General features: G+C 39.7%; 1 protein-coding gene across 2 annotated transcripts in view; it reads right to left on the bottom strand.

The window, feature by feature from the left end:
- Positions 1 to 486: 486 nt before the first annotated feature.
- The window catches only part of tjp1a (tight junction protein 1a), a 127,387-nt gene continuing 109,467 nt past the window's right edge, over positions 487 to 18,406 (bottom strand). For both annotated transcript variants that reach the window (XM_059346763.1, XM_059346771.1), the window contains 12 exons: positions 17,740 to 17,840; positions 16,651 to 17,001; positions 15,499 to 15,750; positions 13,458 to 14,288; positions 12,277 to 12,359; positions 11,901 to 12,074; positions 10,927 to 11,033; positions 10,268 to 10,506; positions 9,280 to 9,434; positions 8,976 to 9,196; positions 7,815 to 7,958; positions 487 to 2,301 (listed from right to left, as the gene is read on the bottom strand). In XM_059346763.1, coding sequence (XP_059202746.1) covers positions 2,207 to 2,301; positions 7,815 to 7,958; positions 8,976 to 9,196; positions 9,280 to 9,434; positions 10,268 to 10,506; positions 10,927 to 11,033; positions 11,901 to 12,074; positions 12,277 to 12,359; positions 13,458 to 14,288; positions 15,499 to 15,750; positions 16,651 to 17,001; positions 17,740 to 17,840 — 2,753 coding nt within the window. In that variant the 3' untranslated portion in view covers positions 487 to 2,206. The remainder of the gene's footprint in view (positions 2,302 to 7,814; positions 7,959 to 8,975; positions 9,197 to 9,279; positions 9,435 to 10,267; positions 10,507 to 10,926; positions 11,034 to 11,900; positions 12,075 to 12,276; positions 12,360 to 13,457; positions 14,289 to 15,498; positions 15,751 to 16,650; positions 17,002 to 17,739; positions 17,841 to 18,406) is intronic.

Raw genomic sequence — 18,406 nt, 5'->3', positions numbered from 1 at the left:
ATTTACTCAAGTACTTAAGTACAATTTTGAGGTACTTGTACTTTACTTGCATATTTTTTTTATTTTATGTAACTTTATACTTCTACTCCACTACATTTAGCTGCCACCATTAGTTATAACAGTATATTACCTAATTAAAGTTAGTTTAAAAATCTACCTTTGGAAAATATTAATAATCCAATAATATATTGGTATATATAAAACAACCTGAGTGGATCCATTCTGCATAATGAGTACTTTTACTTTTGATACTTTAAGTACATTTTGATGCTGATACTTTTGTACTTTTTACTTGCAAGTTCTGAATGCAGGACTTTTACTTGTAGTGGAGTAATTTCTCAGTGTGGTATTAGTACTTTTACTTAGTAATGGATCTGAATCCTTTTTCCACCACTGCATACAGCCCATGATCCCCTCCAGGGTTATGGCTGGAAGAGATCAAAATAATACTAACAACAAAACAAAAAACAACTTCCTTACACACTCTTTACTTTAAAAATGATTTTATTTATTAATACAGTGGTATACTTAAAATTGTGTTGCAGAGGAGAAAAAAAGTCAGCCACACGTGAAGAGCTAATATCCAATTAAAGCCGTGTTATATCTAAAAATAAAATGGTACTGGTGTGCCATACATCATATATTGTCTATTAGTACAAAAATACATTTAAGGGCACACAATACAGCATCCAGTATCACAAATCAGTGAGGGGGACACTTTGAGAGCACACCCTTTTTTCTTTTTTTCTTTTAAAAGAACATGTTTTAAATGCATTTTAGCCCAAGCACTTTCCTGATCCTTAAAGAGCCATAAACATCGTGTGAATATATTGGTAGAAAAGATGTGATGTATTATTGTTAGGTTACAAGTTCCAAGGCTCGAGGGTATATCCAGAATACAAAGATAAACCACGTTCACTTGCTTCCACTTTTTAAAACATGTTTTCTCTAAGTTTTATACAAAAAAGAAAGACATACAAAAAGTTCATTTACAAACAAAAGAAACAAGGCAATATGCTAAGCTTTATTTACAGCCGCTTCTTTTCTTCTTTTTTTTTCTCTGTTGTTTTTTTTTAAAGTAATGCATAGCAGATAAAAGAAGAGCATACCTTTGTTATCCTTTATAAACTGTTATTGTGTGCTAAACCCAAGTTCATTTATACAGTGGGTTCACAACAAAATGGCAAAACAAATGACATTATACCATAATTTATCATAATTTATTTTGTTTTTTCTTAATGAAAAGTGAATAATCTGCAGATAAGGCATCACTGCTTATTTGTGTGTGAGTGCGAGAGTGCACAGAGAAGAAGAGATTAGAGAGAAGAAGAGAGGAGGAGGAGGAGGAAGAGAGAGAAATAGATGTGAAGAAGGAACTGAGGAGGCTACAGGACCTGAGTAAAGAACATGCATAGATCTCCCTCAGGCTGGAAGGAGAGACGTGGTACTCTGTAAGAAATTAAGCTACGAGATATCGCTGGAAGAATAAAGGAAGGTGAAGGAAGAACGTCTCTTAAAGTGTGCTGCTTGGGTTTCATATCCAGCTTCGTGTTTCGCCTTCAACACTTTTCCTCATCACCATCGCTGGTTCCATCTTACCTCACGTCTGTCTGCAATAAACCTCCATTAAAATTCCCTCGAATGTGGAAAAAAAAAAAGAAATGTAGAGAGATATTTGTATTCAGTCACCTGAACTGAAAATGTTGACTTGTAATTAAACTCACGAGTAAAGTTTCTTTTTTTTTTTTAGTAAATCTTCTCTATTCTACTATATATACTGTATGCATATATAGCATAAATATACCAACACAGATTTGAAGCATGTACGCTGCCTCAAAAAGCCATCCATCCATCTATATTCATGTACATTAAACATTGCCTTATATATAGTGTCAATCTTCAGTGGGCTGGGGCATGCATCCACGGTTTTCATTTTTCACATCAAAACTTCAAATTGGGGGGAAAAAAGTTTAAACAACAGCTTGTAACGATCATCAGTGTCTCGCCTTCATCCATGGTGCAGTAAACAGCACTGACTGGATCTTCTTCATACTCCGTTATGTAGTGTGTGTGTGTGTTTGTGTGTGTGTGTGTGTGTGTGTGGAGTGCATCTGTCAGTGTGTGTGTGTTTGTGTGTACGTGTGTCCATCCTCTTCATTTTATCCCCCATGGTTCCACATTCAGTAACATCACACCTGCCGCTCCTTTAAAAGTGGTCAATGAGCACAGAAACACAGTTGGCTCCCACCAGGTAGTTTGGGTCTCCGGGGAGAGACTTGTTCTGCCAGCTTTTTGGGTCACCTGCAGACAAACAGATGGGAGGAGATGATGAGTGATAACAGCTGCTTATTATGTAAAATACTATCCTGTGAGACCGCTTTTTCTTTTCCTCTATCTAGTTTTATTTAATTTTTGGTATCCGTTTGTATGTTATGCTACGGTGTTTGTATGTTGTGTATGGACCAAGGTTGTACTAGTTTTGGATTTTTCATCAGTTTTAGTTTTAATTTCGTTGTGAATTTTTGTCTTCAAATTCAGTTAGTTTGAATTTGTTTTTAGAGTGAATTTTCTAGTTTTAGTTTAGTTTTTATTAGTTTTAGTGTTAGTTTTAGTTTTTTTGTAATGGGGTATTTGTTGGGTGCCAGATTCAATAAGGTCACAATAAATGTTTCCTTTATTTCCTTTGGTTTATCCATCTAAGCCCCAATAAGGTTATTAACTCTTACAGTTCCGAGTGTTTTGAATTTTGGTTAGAGTGTAGACATCCCAGTCTCAGTAAACATATTTACCATATGTTGCATGTTCAAATAGAAACACTGAATTATGAATGAAAAAAGTTGACAAAAACTAAGGACATTTTCACTATATTTTAGTTAGTTTAAGTTTGTTTTGTAACCACACAATACAGTATCGTTTTTTTTAAAAACTCTAGTTTTTATTTTTATTTCAGTGAACGAAAATGTTTTTTCAATTCTAGTTTTCATTAACTATAATAACCTTGTTATGGACTCTTAATTTTACTGTAAAAGTGTTGCGTCATGTCTTGTGGTTCATGTTTGTTAGCGTTTGTGATTGTATATGTGATTAATAAATAAATAAATACAAGCTCTACATCATTTCAAAAGCACTACTCTCTTTTTACTCCACGGAATCCATTTTATTGTACGACAAATTCAAGTCTCATTTATAAAAAATAAAAAACCAGCAGAGTTTGACTGTATTTTATCGTCTGTGAGCCAAGCTAAGTAATACCACATGGTTTTGTGGCCTATAAAAGCAAGTAAAAGCAATTTCATATTTTTATTGAATGTCCCCAGCCTCTCGCCGGCTTGCAAATTAAACCTCAGTCTCTGTGAGGTCTGAGTGTAATTGCAATTATAAACATGCAGGTCTGTGCCAAGAGGAAAGTTCCAGTAATCAATCAGAGGAAGCCGAGCCAGCTGGGCAGAGGTCCATCGATACAGTGTACACTAACTATAAATACAGCCTCCTCATTGGCATCGACCCTCACTCTTTAAGCTGTCACTCTTCTGTCAGGGAGGAAATCTGGCTGATATGAGAGAGATAAATGTCTTCTGTTCAAAAGGCAGAGAGGGAAAGCCACAAAACTCAGACACTTTATTTCAGGTTCTAAAGATCAATATTTTGTCACTCTGCCTTCTTGGCAGGTTGTTGCTTTCAAAACAGATTTCCTTCTTTCCCTTTCAGCAGGCTGCTTGTTGATCACATGTTTGGCGGTTTGATCCGCAGTGAAATAAAAATGTCATATAAACGCAGTCCAACTCAGAGGTCTTGTTGCATTAAGTGCTTGTACTGGTTGACTTGATGGAGTCGGACTGAGAGGGAGTCTACGCCCGCGGTCCAAAATTAACTTTCAGCTCCATCTGTCAATGACTGGTAGACTGAAAAATTACAGGCCGAAATATTTTTCAACCATTTATAAACCTGCACAACGATGTCACTGAAACACAGAAAAAGGAAGGTGGTGGGTGCTGATTTTGGACCCTGTTAACATGTGTGAGCAGAGCAAGGTTATTATAGTTAATAACGAAAACTAACGAAATAACAAAAACTAGAATTGAAAAAACATTTTTGTTTGCTGAAATAGAAATAAAAATAAAAACGAGAGTTTAAAAAAAAAACCCAGATAACTAACTGAAACTGTATTGTGTGGTTACAAAACTAACTAAAATCATAGTGAAATGTCCTTCGTTTTCGTCTTTGTCAACTTTTTTCATACGTAAACCTTTTTGGTTGATATGAAATCTATTTCATCTATCTGGTTTTATGACTTAATAAACTTATTGGGGCTGAGATGGATCAGACAAAGGAAATAAAGGAAACATTTATTGGGCCTTTTTTGAATCTGGCACCCAACAAATACCCCATTACAAAAACTAAACTTACTAAACTAAACTAAGCATTTTCCAAAAAATTAAATTAAAAGTAGCAAACTCACTCTAAAAATGAATTAAAACGAACTGAATCTGAAAACAAAAAAACACAACGAAATTAAAACTAAAACTAATGAAAAATCCAAAACTATTATAACCTTGGTGCAGGGTCTTTTGTTGAGATTGTTGAATCTTTGTTTTCTTTTTGTGATCAGCTGTAAAACAACTAACCTTGAACAAAAACACTATTAGTGCTGGCCGCTGGCTGGAGCCTTGGCTTGAGCTACACTGGATGCTGCTTCAAGGTAATTGAAAAACAACACACTGCCTTTAAATATTACTCTTCTTTTTCTTTTTCTTTTCTTTTAACCATCAGCCTCGACACTAACAAAGACCCAGTCATTACATCCAAAAGGAGGCAGAGTGCTGGAACGCTGTACAACAGGGGTCTCAAACTCAAATTACCTGGGGGCCGCTGGAGGCAGTATCAAAATGACCAAAAAAAGACACAAAATGACAGAAAAAACTAAACTACTTAAAAAAGACACAGAATTACCAAAAAAGACACAAAATTATAAAAAAAGGCACACAATTACCAAACAAAGGGACTCAAAATTACCAAAAAAAGGACAAAAAATTACCAAAAAAAGTATTTAAAAGGACCTTCCAAAACACAACACGGTAAAGTGCCATTCATATAAAACTCACATTAAACTTTCATATCAAGGTGGGGGCCACAAAATATTGTCACGAGGGCCACAATTGGCCCCCAAGTTTGAGACCCATGCTGTACAACATCAAATAATAATAAAAAAATGAATTATGAGTATGTGGCTTTCCCTTCTTTCTTTCTTTCTTTCTCTGAAGTCTTCCTGTGAGCAGACACCTTACAGAAACAGGTGTGAGTTTTCCTTCAGCTCCTCTGATATGCAGAGAGCGGTAATGGGAGGTCAAAGTGGATTTCCATGGGGCATTCTTGAATATTTCAGAAATAGTTTGGGTAAATCTGACCTAATTTGGAGTCCAACTGTGCTCAAACATTTACACAAACTCAGTGCTTAAGCTTCAGTTAACTGCATTGAGCTCATTGGACAGAAAGATGAGGCTCGAGCTGCACTCTGGTGTGCAAGTAGAGCAAAGTTAGAGACAAAATACTCTGCAGTACTGGTCAAAAACTCCACAGAGCTAAATACAGGGTTGGTACACTTTAGCAGTGGTCAAATTCAAGCTTTTTCCAAGGACTTTCAAGGTAAATTTTCAAGCTTTTCCCAGTATCTTACACCTGTTGTAAATTGCATCTTTTAGATGAGTACTTACATACTAAAAGGGAGAGATTTGACTTAACCATACCAACAGCGATGGTATTACACTTTTAGGAGGAACGGTCTCCATTTCAGAAAGGCTACTCATTATTTTTTACATTGAACATGTGATTATCTATAGTCTATAGATGGATATAGTCAGATTGCAAGAGAAATACAGTAAGAATTTCAAGCATTTACAAGCATTTTATCCAAAATCCAAGCACTTTTTAAACCTTGAAAATATAACATTTAAATGCAAGCATTTTCAAGGATTTCATGCACCGTGTAAATATCATGGCTGGTTAACTATGATCATTTAATATTGTTGTAATCCAAGATGTGCTGTGTTCTGTATGTTATGTGATCTTTGTTAAGTTTTCTTTTTTTGTTTTGTTTTGTCTCTTGAAAATTAATAAACATATTTCTTAAAATAAAAAAGAAATATCATGGGCGGTAAGCCCTTAAAGATGCCTGTAGGATGGGATATTGCATACATTTCATTTAGTTGTACATTAACAGAAGTCAGTTCTTTTACAGAGCTGACCTGTATCACAGTGGCTCTGCTTACTGTAAGTTAACATCATATACACAATAACACGTTCAGTCAGCAGCAGTAAGATGCAGAGAGTTGTAGAATAGGAAAAAGCAGGAGCAGGGAAGAAAAGTGAGAAGAAAAGCAGAGAAGGGACAGACAGGAAGAGGCTGGAGAGTGGCCTTGCTTCACAATAAGAGGATTACCACGCGGCCCGATAATCCTCCCACAATTCAGCAGGACAACGGAGCGAGCTCACATCTCATTCAGCCCTCCAAGTCTCATCCTTAAAATGAGGCTAATTAACAGCTAATCCTGACCACTGCCAGAATGACCAGTGTTTTTGAAGACGTGAGATGTGAGAGGGACAGCGTGGAGAGAAGGGAGACGAGGAATTAGTTACTTTTCTTAGCAGGAGTTCAACTTCCCAATTAGGGTGTTTCTCAAAAGTTTGATTTCCGTTAATTAGCTTATTATTTGTGCAACAATTTCCCTTTATCTTACCTCAGTTCTTAATTACATTGCTGATCAATTCTAATGTTAAATATAAAATACGAGCTTCACAAACTGTATTCTGTTTTGTGGTTTTGCTTCTTCAGGAGCTTCTCTATTCGGTTTTCAAGTGAATGATCAGGATTAATCAGGAAAATAACCATTTACTGATAGAGGAGTTAAACTGATCTGAAGGGATTTGCCTGGATCATCTCCAGCAGCCCCTGAGAGCTGTGAATGATTTATCGGTTTGATTACTTCCACTTCCCTGTTTTTCCCAGATCCAATTTCAAAACCAGACTCATTTAAAGTAAACAAACTGAAGCGAGTCTGAGAGACGAATTAACAGGAGAATTAATCTTCTTTCCACCTGAAAGATCTCGAGTAAGAAGACACTTAAGTAGACAGGAGCTAAATTTAGAGAGCTATATTTTGATGTGGTACCAAGAAGTCTTTGTGTTACTTTTTTTCCCTGCACGATAAAGAAAGGCATTATTAAATATGACAGTGTCCCATTTTCCAGGAGGGATCTATAAAAGCTGTTCTTCAGGTCAGGATTTGGGTGGCTATGTGAGAAAAATCACTCTGAGCAGAGCAGCATGCATTATACTTTACCCGGTGAAATTAAATTATTATACAGCCAAGAGTCTGATGCGTGAAGGTTAAATGAAATCAAAGAAAGTTATTAAAATGACTCAAGAGGTGAAAACCAGGAGAGAAATTGTGCAATTTCAGCATGTAAAAACAATGAGGAGAGACTTTGATCTTAACATCAAATAAAGAAAACCAGTGATACAGTGAATGAATGAGATTGAGTGGGTGATATAACTAGTATAAATGATGAAAATGAATCAACCAAAGCCATAAATTATGAAAAAGAAAAACAGATTTTCCCCCTAGATTGATTCTCAGATAAGGTGAGTAAGGAAATATCTTACATATCCTTTTTTTCTTGATTGATTTTCAATGAAGAGAACCAAAACTAGGGGTAAAAACTGCAGGTGATAATAATAAAACAGTGACCCACAACCCTACAAATTGTCACACAGCCAGCCCAAACGACCCCGGAAGAACAGAGAGAGCACAGCATACCCGACGAGGAGTCGGAGGATTTTAGAGCAAAAGACCAACCATCAGGGGTCATAGACGCACAGTGAGGTAAGCGCAGCTCCACAGGCTTCAAAAACTTGAGGCCATGAGGTCCACACATCACCAGAGGGCTGAGCAGAGTCTCTCCTGTAAACAAACACACAATTCAGGACAATTAAAGGTAAACACACACACAAGCATGCAGGTATAAAATGCATTTTCCCCCTCAATGAAGCTAGTAGGCTTGGAATATCATGGCACAATCCATCATTTCTTCCCAAAGCACAACATCAGGCTTAGGCGCTATCACGGTAAACCAGGTAATTAACCCTCTATGATACGGTGTTGCCCTCAGGCAACATGCACATTTTTGGCCTGTCAAATTTCTACAATGCATGTTTTTGAGTGATGCGATACTTTAAAAAAGAGGGAAGAGTGTAGGGAACCAAAAGCAATTCTTTAATTTGTCATATGACCTCCAGGAGGCCATATTGGAGCCCTATCTTGCAGACTTTTGTAAGTTTTGCCATTTTGCACGACAAAAAAATCACTCAAAATGTCATTTCCTGGCCCTTTTCCATCGTTGGTTCAATGGTACAATGTTGTCTACAGGCAACATTCAGACAAGAAACCGGTTAAAAAAGTTCCTTTTATAATGTTTTTAAATTTAAAATGTTATGTATTATACCCTGTTGAAGCTACTGAACTTTTTACACGTTTGTTAAATAAATTATGTTAAAATTCATTTTAGAAACTTTCTTTTTCACTTCACACAATGTTGTCTATGGGCACATTATTCAAAACTCTGCCGAGTTTGAATAATGTGAGTTTTACCTTGAGTGAATAAAGCAAGTTTCAGTTTGGTGAAAGAGGGAAGGTATTTTTCTGTTTAATGAGGAAAAGAGGAAATATTTCCTTTTTTGGAAGCTTTTAGAATGTAACAAACTTGTAGCCGCTCTAAGGCATCTCAGAGTTGAAACTACGGCTGGGCGGTTGTTTACTTAAAATTACAATTTCTGTCATGTACTGTACACCCTAGTGAAATGTCAGGCAGGTATGATGGTATAAAAAGACAGATATGGCCAAACCTAGACAATATGCACAATTCATTAAAAATTCATAAAGCTAATCTAATAATTTCCATGTGACTGAAGAGAACGCTACCTTTCTCCTTGTCGAGTGGCGGCAGGATGCTGTTGTCTCTGCAGACCTTGAAGTAGATCTCCTGCTCCACACCTTCAGGGATGGCACCCTGCGGGATAATTATGCTGACACCTGTCTCGATGGAGCTCAGGACGCCACCGTTACTGTTGAAGATACCTCGAGCTGTTGCTACCACCGTGTGTCCTTCATCTTCATCCTCATCATCATCCAGGGCGCTGGGGCTGCAGGGACAGACGCCTTTATTTCACTCTCGTATTCTACAGAATACGTGTCATTTAACCTCTAGTCGGACAGAGTTAGTTACCTCACAGGGATGGCCTTGGGCACAGCGTTGATGTTGTTGTGCTGGTGTTTGGAGCGGTGGTCCATAGTGCGTGTGAAAGTGTCCAGGCCGCTGTCATGGTCCGTGTTCTGGGGCTGCGGGGGGATCTGAGGCTTCACTGGGCTGGAGCTGCGGACCTGTTCCCAACAAAAGAGGACAAAGTGTTAACCCTTAATAGGGCACTCATTGAAATACTTGCAAATTCCAACCCTAGAGAATATTGAAGGATATTACACACTGCCAGAATGTGTAAAAAAAAAAACATACAGACCCGGGGGAGGGTGATAATATTTTGAGAAATACGTTTATGAGATTAAAGTGGCAAATCTATGAGAAAAAAATGTGCACATTTATGAGATTTAAAGTGGTGAATCTGCAAGAAAAAAGTTGCGCAGATTTGCCACTTTATTCTAGTAAATTTGACACTTTTTTGTCAAAATACTTTTATTTTCATTTTGGATATCCGCTGAAGTTCCCAAAATGGTTCTTCGCCCGACCAAGGGTTAAACTGTTGGTGAAGACGACAGCTGTGAGCCGTGGCTTAACACATTTAGGCCTAAAATGCCTGTAAAAAATGTCTGTAAAACCTCTGGGCGATTTTAAAATAACCCCCTAAAACCTGAAGTTTTTCTGGAAATTCACAAAGTGTCAAAGCCTACTAAATAATAGATTTTTCAGCCTCTGTAGCAGATAGAAATGACATTCAAAAAGTATTTTTTAGAGGTTATACCTGTGGCTTCATGAGAATTTATTTGTCCAAACGTGTTGCATTGCGACATTTCATTGGCCAAGAGACCGAAAATAGGTGGAAAAAAATTACAAATACTACAAAACGACGTATCCGCTTTCCCGGCTTTAATGGTAGAAATGCGATAATGCTTTCCCGGCTTAAATGGGTTAATAGCTCGGAGCTGGAGTTATTTATGAAACCACCAACAACAGACGAGGAAAAACACAAAGATCTGCTTACCTTCTGAGCAGTGTCTGTCAGTGGCTTGTCGTTGGGCAGAAGGTTGTGGTTGAATTTAGGACTGTCGAACATGCGTGCAAAAGGCTTGGCCGACATGGTGTAGGGCTTGGGGGCGTAGCGGTTGTAGCTGGTTGCTGGAGCCGTTTTTGGAGGATGTTCGCTTGTGCCGTTAACCGGAGCCTTCTCAGGGAAACTCTTGTGAGGCAGGAAGTTGGTCTGGACAGTGTCTTGAGGCTTGACTGTGGAAGACATTTACAGTATATGTCACCTTTTGGCAAATACAGTGGGATACAGTACACAGATGCATCTTAATGTGACTAAACTTCTTTTAAATCCCTTCTTAAAACCCACTTTTATAGACTTGCTTTATAATGCTTTTTATATCACCACTCCTTTTACTCCTTCACTTTTTTACTCCTTTTACCATTTATTGTATCTGAAAATGTCTTGTGATTGTTCCTGCTCTGTCTTTTATTGTTTTTCTTTTAATGTAAGAATTGTTTTTAGCCTTATGGCATCATTCTCCTTGTGATTAACTGCTCTCTGTCGAAGCACTTTGTAAACTGCTGTATTTAAAAGGTGCTGTATAAATAAAGTTATTATTATTACAATAAAATCCTGACATTTTTGTTTTTTGACAGAGGACAGTAGAGTCGTACCTTCCGGTGCAGGTTTGGGCAGTGTGGCTGGTGGCAGAGAAGGCGTCACTTGGGGAACTGGTTCATATTTTTTCTCCACTGGAGCTGGTTTCTCCACTGACTCCGTCCTGTATCACAAGACAAAAGACATCAATTTGAGATTCAAAGTAGAAATAACCAAGACACATATTTTTATGATCATAAAAACCATAAAGGATGTTAAAGATAGCTGAAAGGAAAGTTGGAAATGAAACAATCTAACCGAAGAGGAAAAGGCCAGAGATATTTATATTTCACCATAAATCCCGGTAAAAATCTTGACAATCAGTATTAAAATGTCAAATTTTGATAATCTTTAAAACAGTATGTGAATGCTGCGCTTTTAAAAACTTGCTGTAAATACTGTCCAGACATAGACACACAGCTGCAGCATGCAACGTGAGTTTGTTCTGCACCAATAAAAACATGACGGAAGGCAGCATTTCATGTTCACAAGGTTTATGCAAACAAAAAAGTGCAGAGTGCTGCTCATTTTATTTGTGGTGTTTGATAGAAAACAACACCTATATAATACAGGTGCATCTCAATAAATTAGAATATGATGGAAAAGTCCATTTCCAATAGTTCAAGACAAATAGCCCCAACCAAGTATTGAGTCATATAGATGGACATCCTTTTCAGAGGCCAACATTTCCATATTAAACATACTTTTTAAAATTGGTCTTTTGTGATAATCACATTTTTTTGAGACACTGAATTTTAAGTCTTCATCAAATGTGAGCCATAATTATTATAATTAGAAGAAATTAAATAAATTAAGACACGAAATGTTTAATTATCTGTGTAATGGATTTATATAATGTGTTATTTCCACTTTTTGAATTGAATTACTGACATAAATAAACCTTTCTATGATATTCTAATTTATTGAGATGCACCTGTACTGATCCATGTTCAGACATGATATTCAGAATGCTGTGGCTGGTGAGAGTCACCTGGGGTAGTTGTTAGTTTGTGCTTGTGGTTGTGGTTTGTTGGGACCGGCCTGGAGCCTGTCAAAGTAAGACAGCTGTTTCCTGTAATAGTCCTCGTCCTCATCAGGGTCATAATGGTTGGAGCGCACGATGTCATCAGCTGCCTTGGACTGCGGCTGCTGAGGCCCCGGGGCCCTGTAGGTGTGATTAAAGAGTCAAACACGTCAAACAGAAGGCAGAGATGATGAGAGAGCAAAGCAGGAGAAGAGCTTATGATGACAAATTGCCAAAATTATGTGATAATTAAAAGTGACTAATTACACAACTGCATTCCAGTATTACAACAAAACAGTGGGTTATTTAAAAATCATTAGCAGCAGCATGAGAATAGATTTACCTAAAGGTCTTCTCTTGATCCAGGTTGCTCAGAGAATTTGCTTTGGGGATTACTCCACCTGCTTTCAAAGGTAAATCAGCAGCCTGCAATAGAAAAATCAATAAACCTTATCAGTAGGATAAGAAAAAATGATGATTGCTCACTTCCAAAGGGCTTATTTCTCAATAGGTCGGGGTACAGAACTTCGATACCTTCAAGCACTGAGCGAAGTGCCTGCGTAGAACGTAGAGTATCGGAAAATGTCTGGTCATTAAACACTGAATTTCAACACCTCAGGAATAAATTCTCATAAGCGTCAGTGAGCCAATAAACATGCAGATCCAATAATCCTGGAGCTTCACTGTTAGATGTCATAGAGGCATGCAGGAAAAACTTTATGCACAGAGACAGGGCTGTGTGTGTGTCGTTGTAGTTTAAGAAGCTTGACTACAGCGTACAAGAAGCGTCTGTTTGATATGTGTGTGTGTGTGTGTGTCTAGTTCATTTCTCTCTGACCATTAGTTAGACTGACCTCAGATTTCGTATGTGGCTTGTGCATGGCACAAAGGTGTGCATCCTCGATTTTGAAGATTTTTGAATAATTTTTTCAAAATATCATTATTTACGTAGGACGTGTTGCAGCATTGCACTGTTTCTGATTGGACCCCTTTTAGGGGAGCTCCGCCCCATTGTGTGATAGGCCTACACCTGGTCAGTAACACAATTCACTCTGGATTTCCACCCTGACTCATCTCATATGTAAGTCTATTTAGCCTACCTATCTTTAGGAGTTTTAAAGTGCGCTACAAGGTTCGATTTTCAAATAATATTGGAATAGTTTCCAGCAAATATCAATGTTCAATGTGTATGTGCTGGATGGTGTGGTACCTTATGAAAAGTAAGTGTTTTATCTACTTAATCTCCCACTATACGAATACATACTTCCTATGGGCACTGCATTAGTACATGTAAAGAAGCTGAAAACTACAAATAAAGATATGTAATGTGTCTATTCTTTTTGTTTAAAGGGATTTTATAAAACTGGTATTGAACAAAGTATCATTCAGGAACTGGTATCGAACATTTCTGAAAGATACCCAGGTCTATTCCACAAGACATTGAAAGGCAAATGTGCACAGACACTAGTAATGTTATTGCATGAGCTACATTATGTAGTTTAACTACAAAGTCAGTCAGTTTACCTTGTTCCCAGACGACTCCACTACATCTCTGGCTCTATCCACGGACACAGAGCGTTTGTTCTCAAACATCTTGACCCTGGTCAGGACCGACTGTGGCCGCATGGCGGGGTCCTCCTGCTGCTCTTCTCTGGCAGGGAAAGGCTTCGGGGCCTCTGCAGGGGCCGGTGAGGGAGCCTCTGCTTTGGGAGGTGGCGTGGGGCTGGTTTCAGAGTTCACAGGAATGGGGTCATACTGCTGAGTTTTGTAGCTCTTGTGTTGCGGTGCTGGTCCCTGGTTGTAGGCCGGCCGCTGGGCAGCGGGGTCTGGGGAGTGTGCAGCTGAGGGGTATGTGCTCAGGTGGGAATCCTGGTCGTAGTGCGTGTCGGGCCCTGGAGCAGGAGGAGGAGGATCGTCGTAACGGACCGGAGCCGGGCCTGTGGGTTTACCGTAGCGAGGCCGTCCGTCGAATCCCTGCTGAGGCGGGGGCTCGTCGTAGCGGAGGGGAGGGGTGTACTGGGAGTCAGGGCCGTCCCCGTATGGCAGACGGGGGTCGTAGCCCTGGGAGTTGGCAGTAGAGTGTGGTTGGCCGTAGGGGTTCCACTGTTGCTGGTCGTAGTGAGGCACGCTGTTCTCGAAGGGCGGCGAGTCAAAGTTTCGGTACTTTGGTTCGGGGTAACCACCTCCGCTGCTGACTCCGCTGCTGCTGACATCATACCGACTGGGTGGGTGGTCGTAATCTCTGTATGGCTGCTGGTCAGGGTGGTATCCCTGCGGAGGGTTGTAAGTCACAGGCTTCATGCTGTGACCCATTCTCCCTGTGTTGTCTGTGCTGTACGGGTCCTTCTGAAACATCTACCGAACAAATACAGAACAAAGAAGAAGGTTAGCAACTGCACAGACGTAACATATATAATGTGAAAAAGTGGACATACAAAACTCAGTTAAAGGATGAGTAAAGGAGAATATTAAAATCAAGTCCGTGAAATTAATTGCAGAAGAAGAAACAAGAAGGGAAAGACCTGAAATAGAGAAACTGAGAGGGAGGGGTTACTGGTCAGATTGTACACTAGATTAAATAGAAATCGCAGCACAGCCAAACATCTTAAAAACATCACAATGTACCACTGCAGCTCCAAATTAAACACTGAATTAACATAACAAAGAACAACAAAGTTGAAAAAAAACAAACAAAAACAACAAAACAGTGGGGTGCATTTTTCTTGTCTAAACTTAGTATGAAAAAAACCCAACTACTTAGCAAATCAATAATTCGACTAATAATTTGGGGTTTCTTTAGTGTTTGCACTGCTGCATTCACAAGGGAAAATGTCTCCCACTGTCTTGTTGCACTTATAAAAGGCAACTTAAACATCCACATAAATATTTAACATTACAAGCACATACCCATTGTAAAAAAACAAAACAAAAACATATATTAAATCCTGACAATTGAGAAGTAACCATTAATTATCCATCCAAATCTGCAGAACATTTCTGTTTACGTGTTACTCGACCATAGCTACATTTCAAAAACAAAACATAAAATGGATGGAAAAATCAATGGCTACTTTTACAAGGAAACGATCCTGATAAATACAGCACAAAGAGGTCTACTTCTAGTGGTTAACAGAGAACGAGGCAAACATGTTCAGCCATGCAAAGAGGATAAGCAACAGTGAGAGCTGCAGGATCACCACTGCTCTTCTACATGTAGGCATATGAGTGCAGCCATCACCTCCAAGCCCACTGTTGTTTACCAGCATCAGTTGCACGTGCACACACATACACACACACACACACACACACACGCTTGTACGCCCACACCCACACACTCAGCCACAGACACACACACACATCTCTGTCTCTTCTGGGCAGCACTGTGGTCAGCAGACATGCAGGGCAGAAGGAGAGAGAGAGAAGCGTGGCAGCAGGAGGAGGTAGGTAGACAGGCAGCAGCAGCAGCAGCAGCAGCAGCAGCAGCACAGGAGGTCAGCCGGGTCAGAACCGAGCCGAGCCGAGCCGAGCCGGACCACGAATCGTCCAGTGACGGTCAGATGGATACCTTTGGTTCTGAACTGGCCAGTCCAGGCTGTAGAGGTTCTGGTGTGACGCTCTGAGGGGTTAGCTCAGGGGTGGGCCTCCTAAGTGAGCCAGCCTCTGGGATGGGGCTTGGCTGGCTGTGAGGAGCTGCAGGAGCCTCGTCGGGGCTCTGACCCCCTACAGTTTTTACAGTAACGTCGACAGCAGGGGGCACTGTCTCAGCCAGGGGCTCAGGCTGCTGGGGGGTGCTAGGGACGGCAGCGGCCTCTGCTTTCTGTGAAGTGGTTCAGAAATGTTTAATAACACGCGCTGACACTACGGAGCAGTACTAACAACTTCCTTCACAGCCCCTCTACAACGATCTGCTCCTCACTTGTGCCTACGGACTCAAACAACCAATCACCCGCCTCCTCATTTAACTGTAGCTGGAGATCAACTCATGTCATGTGAGCGTTAGGAATTAGCAGCAGGACAAGTTTTCGTTGTTAGAGTATACTAATGTGATTTTAATTCTACGGTTACAATACATTAGTTTCTTTTTCCCCTTTTAGGTTCATTAACACATCATTAGACGACAAACGTTTAGATTTGGGTGTCACAACGGCCAATCAGGTGTTGATAAATACATTTCACAGGTACACTGAATTAACACTGGCATTTCCAACATGCACATAATACTTTCTTATGTCGTATTGTCACAGTCCCGATCACAGGTAAAACAAAGGTAGGAAGTGCACATAGGTGAGTACTGGTACAGACACTTAGACAAACATAAGTTTCTTTTCCCAGTGACATCAGCAACAGTCACACCAATAAGACAGCTTGTGGTAATACAGAGTACAAGAGTAACAGTAAAACTTATCAAGTTCTTCTCCTTTTCAAAAATAAAAAACACACGCTCACAAACATCAATCAACAAACACATATAGGCAAATAGATAAAATAAATAATATCATAAATATAGATATATATTATATATAATATTTATATATTGCGATAAATACCTGATCACAGAAGTATTCACTTTCCCACTGATATTGTTTGGTAACAGTAGATAGACAGAATAACTGTAAAAATAAAAAAAGTGCCTTCAATAGCGCCTCCAGAAAACCCTTCTAACGCAAACCACGTCCTCCAGACAACAGGGAAGACGGGCCGCTCTCAGAAACGCTACCTGCTGCGGCGCTGGTGCCTTGAATCCAGCCGGGTCGATGCGGTTCAGGGGGTCCGGCTGCACTGTGTGCTGGTAGCTAGCGTAGCCGGGCGGCTCCTGGATGACCGGCGGGTCCTCGCGGACGGGCTCAGAGGAGCGGGTGATGGCAGGCTCGGCGGGTGGACCCACATCGTCGTTCAGCGTTTCGTCCAGCTCCTGGTCGGTGTAGGCTCCGCCCTCCGTGTCCGTGTCCTCGTAGTCGGAGGTGTGGCGGCTGTCGGTGCTGTACATGGAATACTCACTGCCCGGCGCCGACAGGTAGGACAGGCGGTCGTCGTGAATGTCCAGGTCGTCTTCAGCTGCCCCGTCAGCCTGGGGGACGAGAAGGGAAAGTGAGTGAGAAAAGATCATCTACATGATTGTTTTCTTGAGTGTTTTTTCCTTGGCTTTCAAACATGCATGAGACTCTGCTCTTGTTTTAGTGTTTTTATGGTTTGTTTTTATTTGTTTTTTTAAAAGCAATGAAACTATTTATTTAAGTGTTTATTTCCTGTTTTATTTATTTTATTGTTCTTGTTTGCTTGTTTATGTACAGCACTTTGTTGCGGCTGTTGTTTTTGAAGTTCTTTACAAATAAAGTTGAGTTGAGTTGAATCATTTTCAGGGATACATTTCAGACAAAAGACGAGTTCAATTAGGACTGATTGTCCAAAGTCTACAGGAAATGAATGTAAGTCTGCTGTATGTAATTTCCCCAAAGGTGACATAAGCAGGGCTGAGTCTGGTCTTGGAAATCTTGGAAAATCACTTTTTTGAAGTCTTAAAATTGTCCTGGTCCAGAGCTCGGCTATCGACAACAAATCAAGTTGTTCCCGGCTGTTTATAGATTAGATTATTTCTGTCTATTCTAACTCATTATTCAGTACATTAACATTGGAAAGACACTATTGCCTATTTTGGTCTTAACAGGACTTGATATGCTTTGAACTTTGTCTTGACTTGGACTCGACTGGACCAGGTCTTTGACTTGACATAGATTTGATGGTCTTGACTTCAGCCCTGAACATGACTAAAAGTGTGTGTGTGTGTGTGTGTGTGTGTGTGTCTCACCTTGCCCTCTGAAACCCAAACCAGCTGGTTCTGCTGCTGCTGGATTGTCTCTTTCAGCGCTCCAAACCAACCATCATTCATGTTGTTCAAGTTAATGGTCGCTGAATACACAGAGAGGAAAGGGCAAAAGAGAAGAGAAAAAAAAAAACACATCTCTCCAATCAAACGAGAACCAAAAATTAGCAATTAAGTATAACAACCTCAACATCATAATTAAAAGGTCCTTTTAGACAAGCACTCTAATCCATAAGTACTCTGCTACTTCTACATGATTGATGTTGTGTCTGAAAACTACTCCTGAGTCATTTTTAAGTTGCTCTTTCCTACTTGGAACTGTATCGATATTTTCTGAGAGTGGGTTTAGAATAAATTCTGCAAACCAATAACAAATGCAAAATTAGGGAACTGCTTTCGCTCAATTTCAAGAAGGAGAAAACAAGTCATCTTAACTTCCCACACTGCCTCCTCCATGTACCAGACTATAAATATATTCCAATAGTTCAGCTTTATCTGTCCCCTGGTTTCATATACAGCAATTATATCTTTTATTCAACATGATTATGATGCTTGATTCTGACAACATTTTCCAAAAGAAACCCAGTGGATAAAAGCCGTAGAGGTACAGATGCAGCTCTTTGTGTGAATGAGAGCCTGAGGAGAATACTCT

Source organism: Centropristis striata, chromosome 2 (assembly GCF_030273125.1).
Source record: "Centropristis striata isolate RG_2023a ecotype Rhode Island chromosome 2, C.striata_1.0, whole genome shotgun sequence".
In the NCBI taxonomy this organism is placed as follows: domain Eukaryota; kingdom Metazoa; phylum Chordata; class Actinopteri; order Perciformes; family Serranidae; genus Centropristis; species Centropristis striata.
Note: the sequence above shows the minus strand (reverse complement) of the source record. Positions and strands in the feature narration are given on the sequence as shown.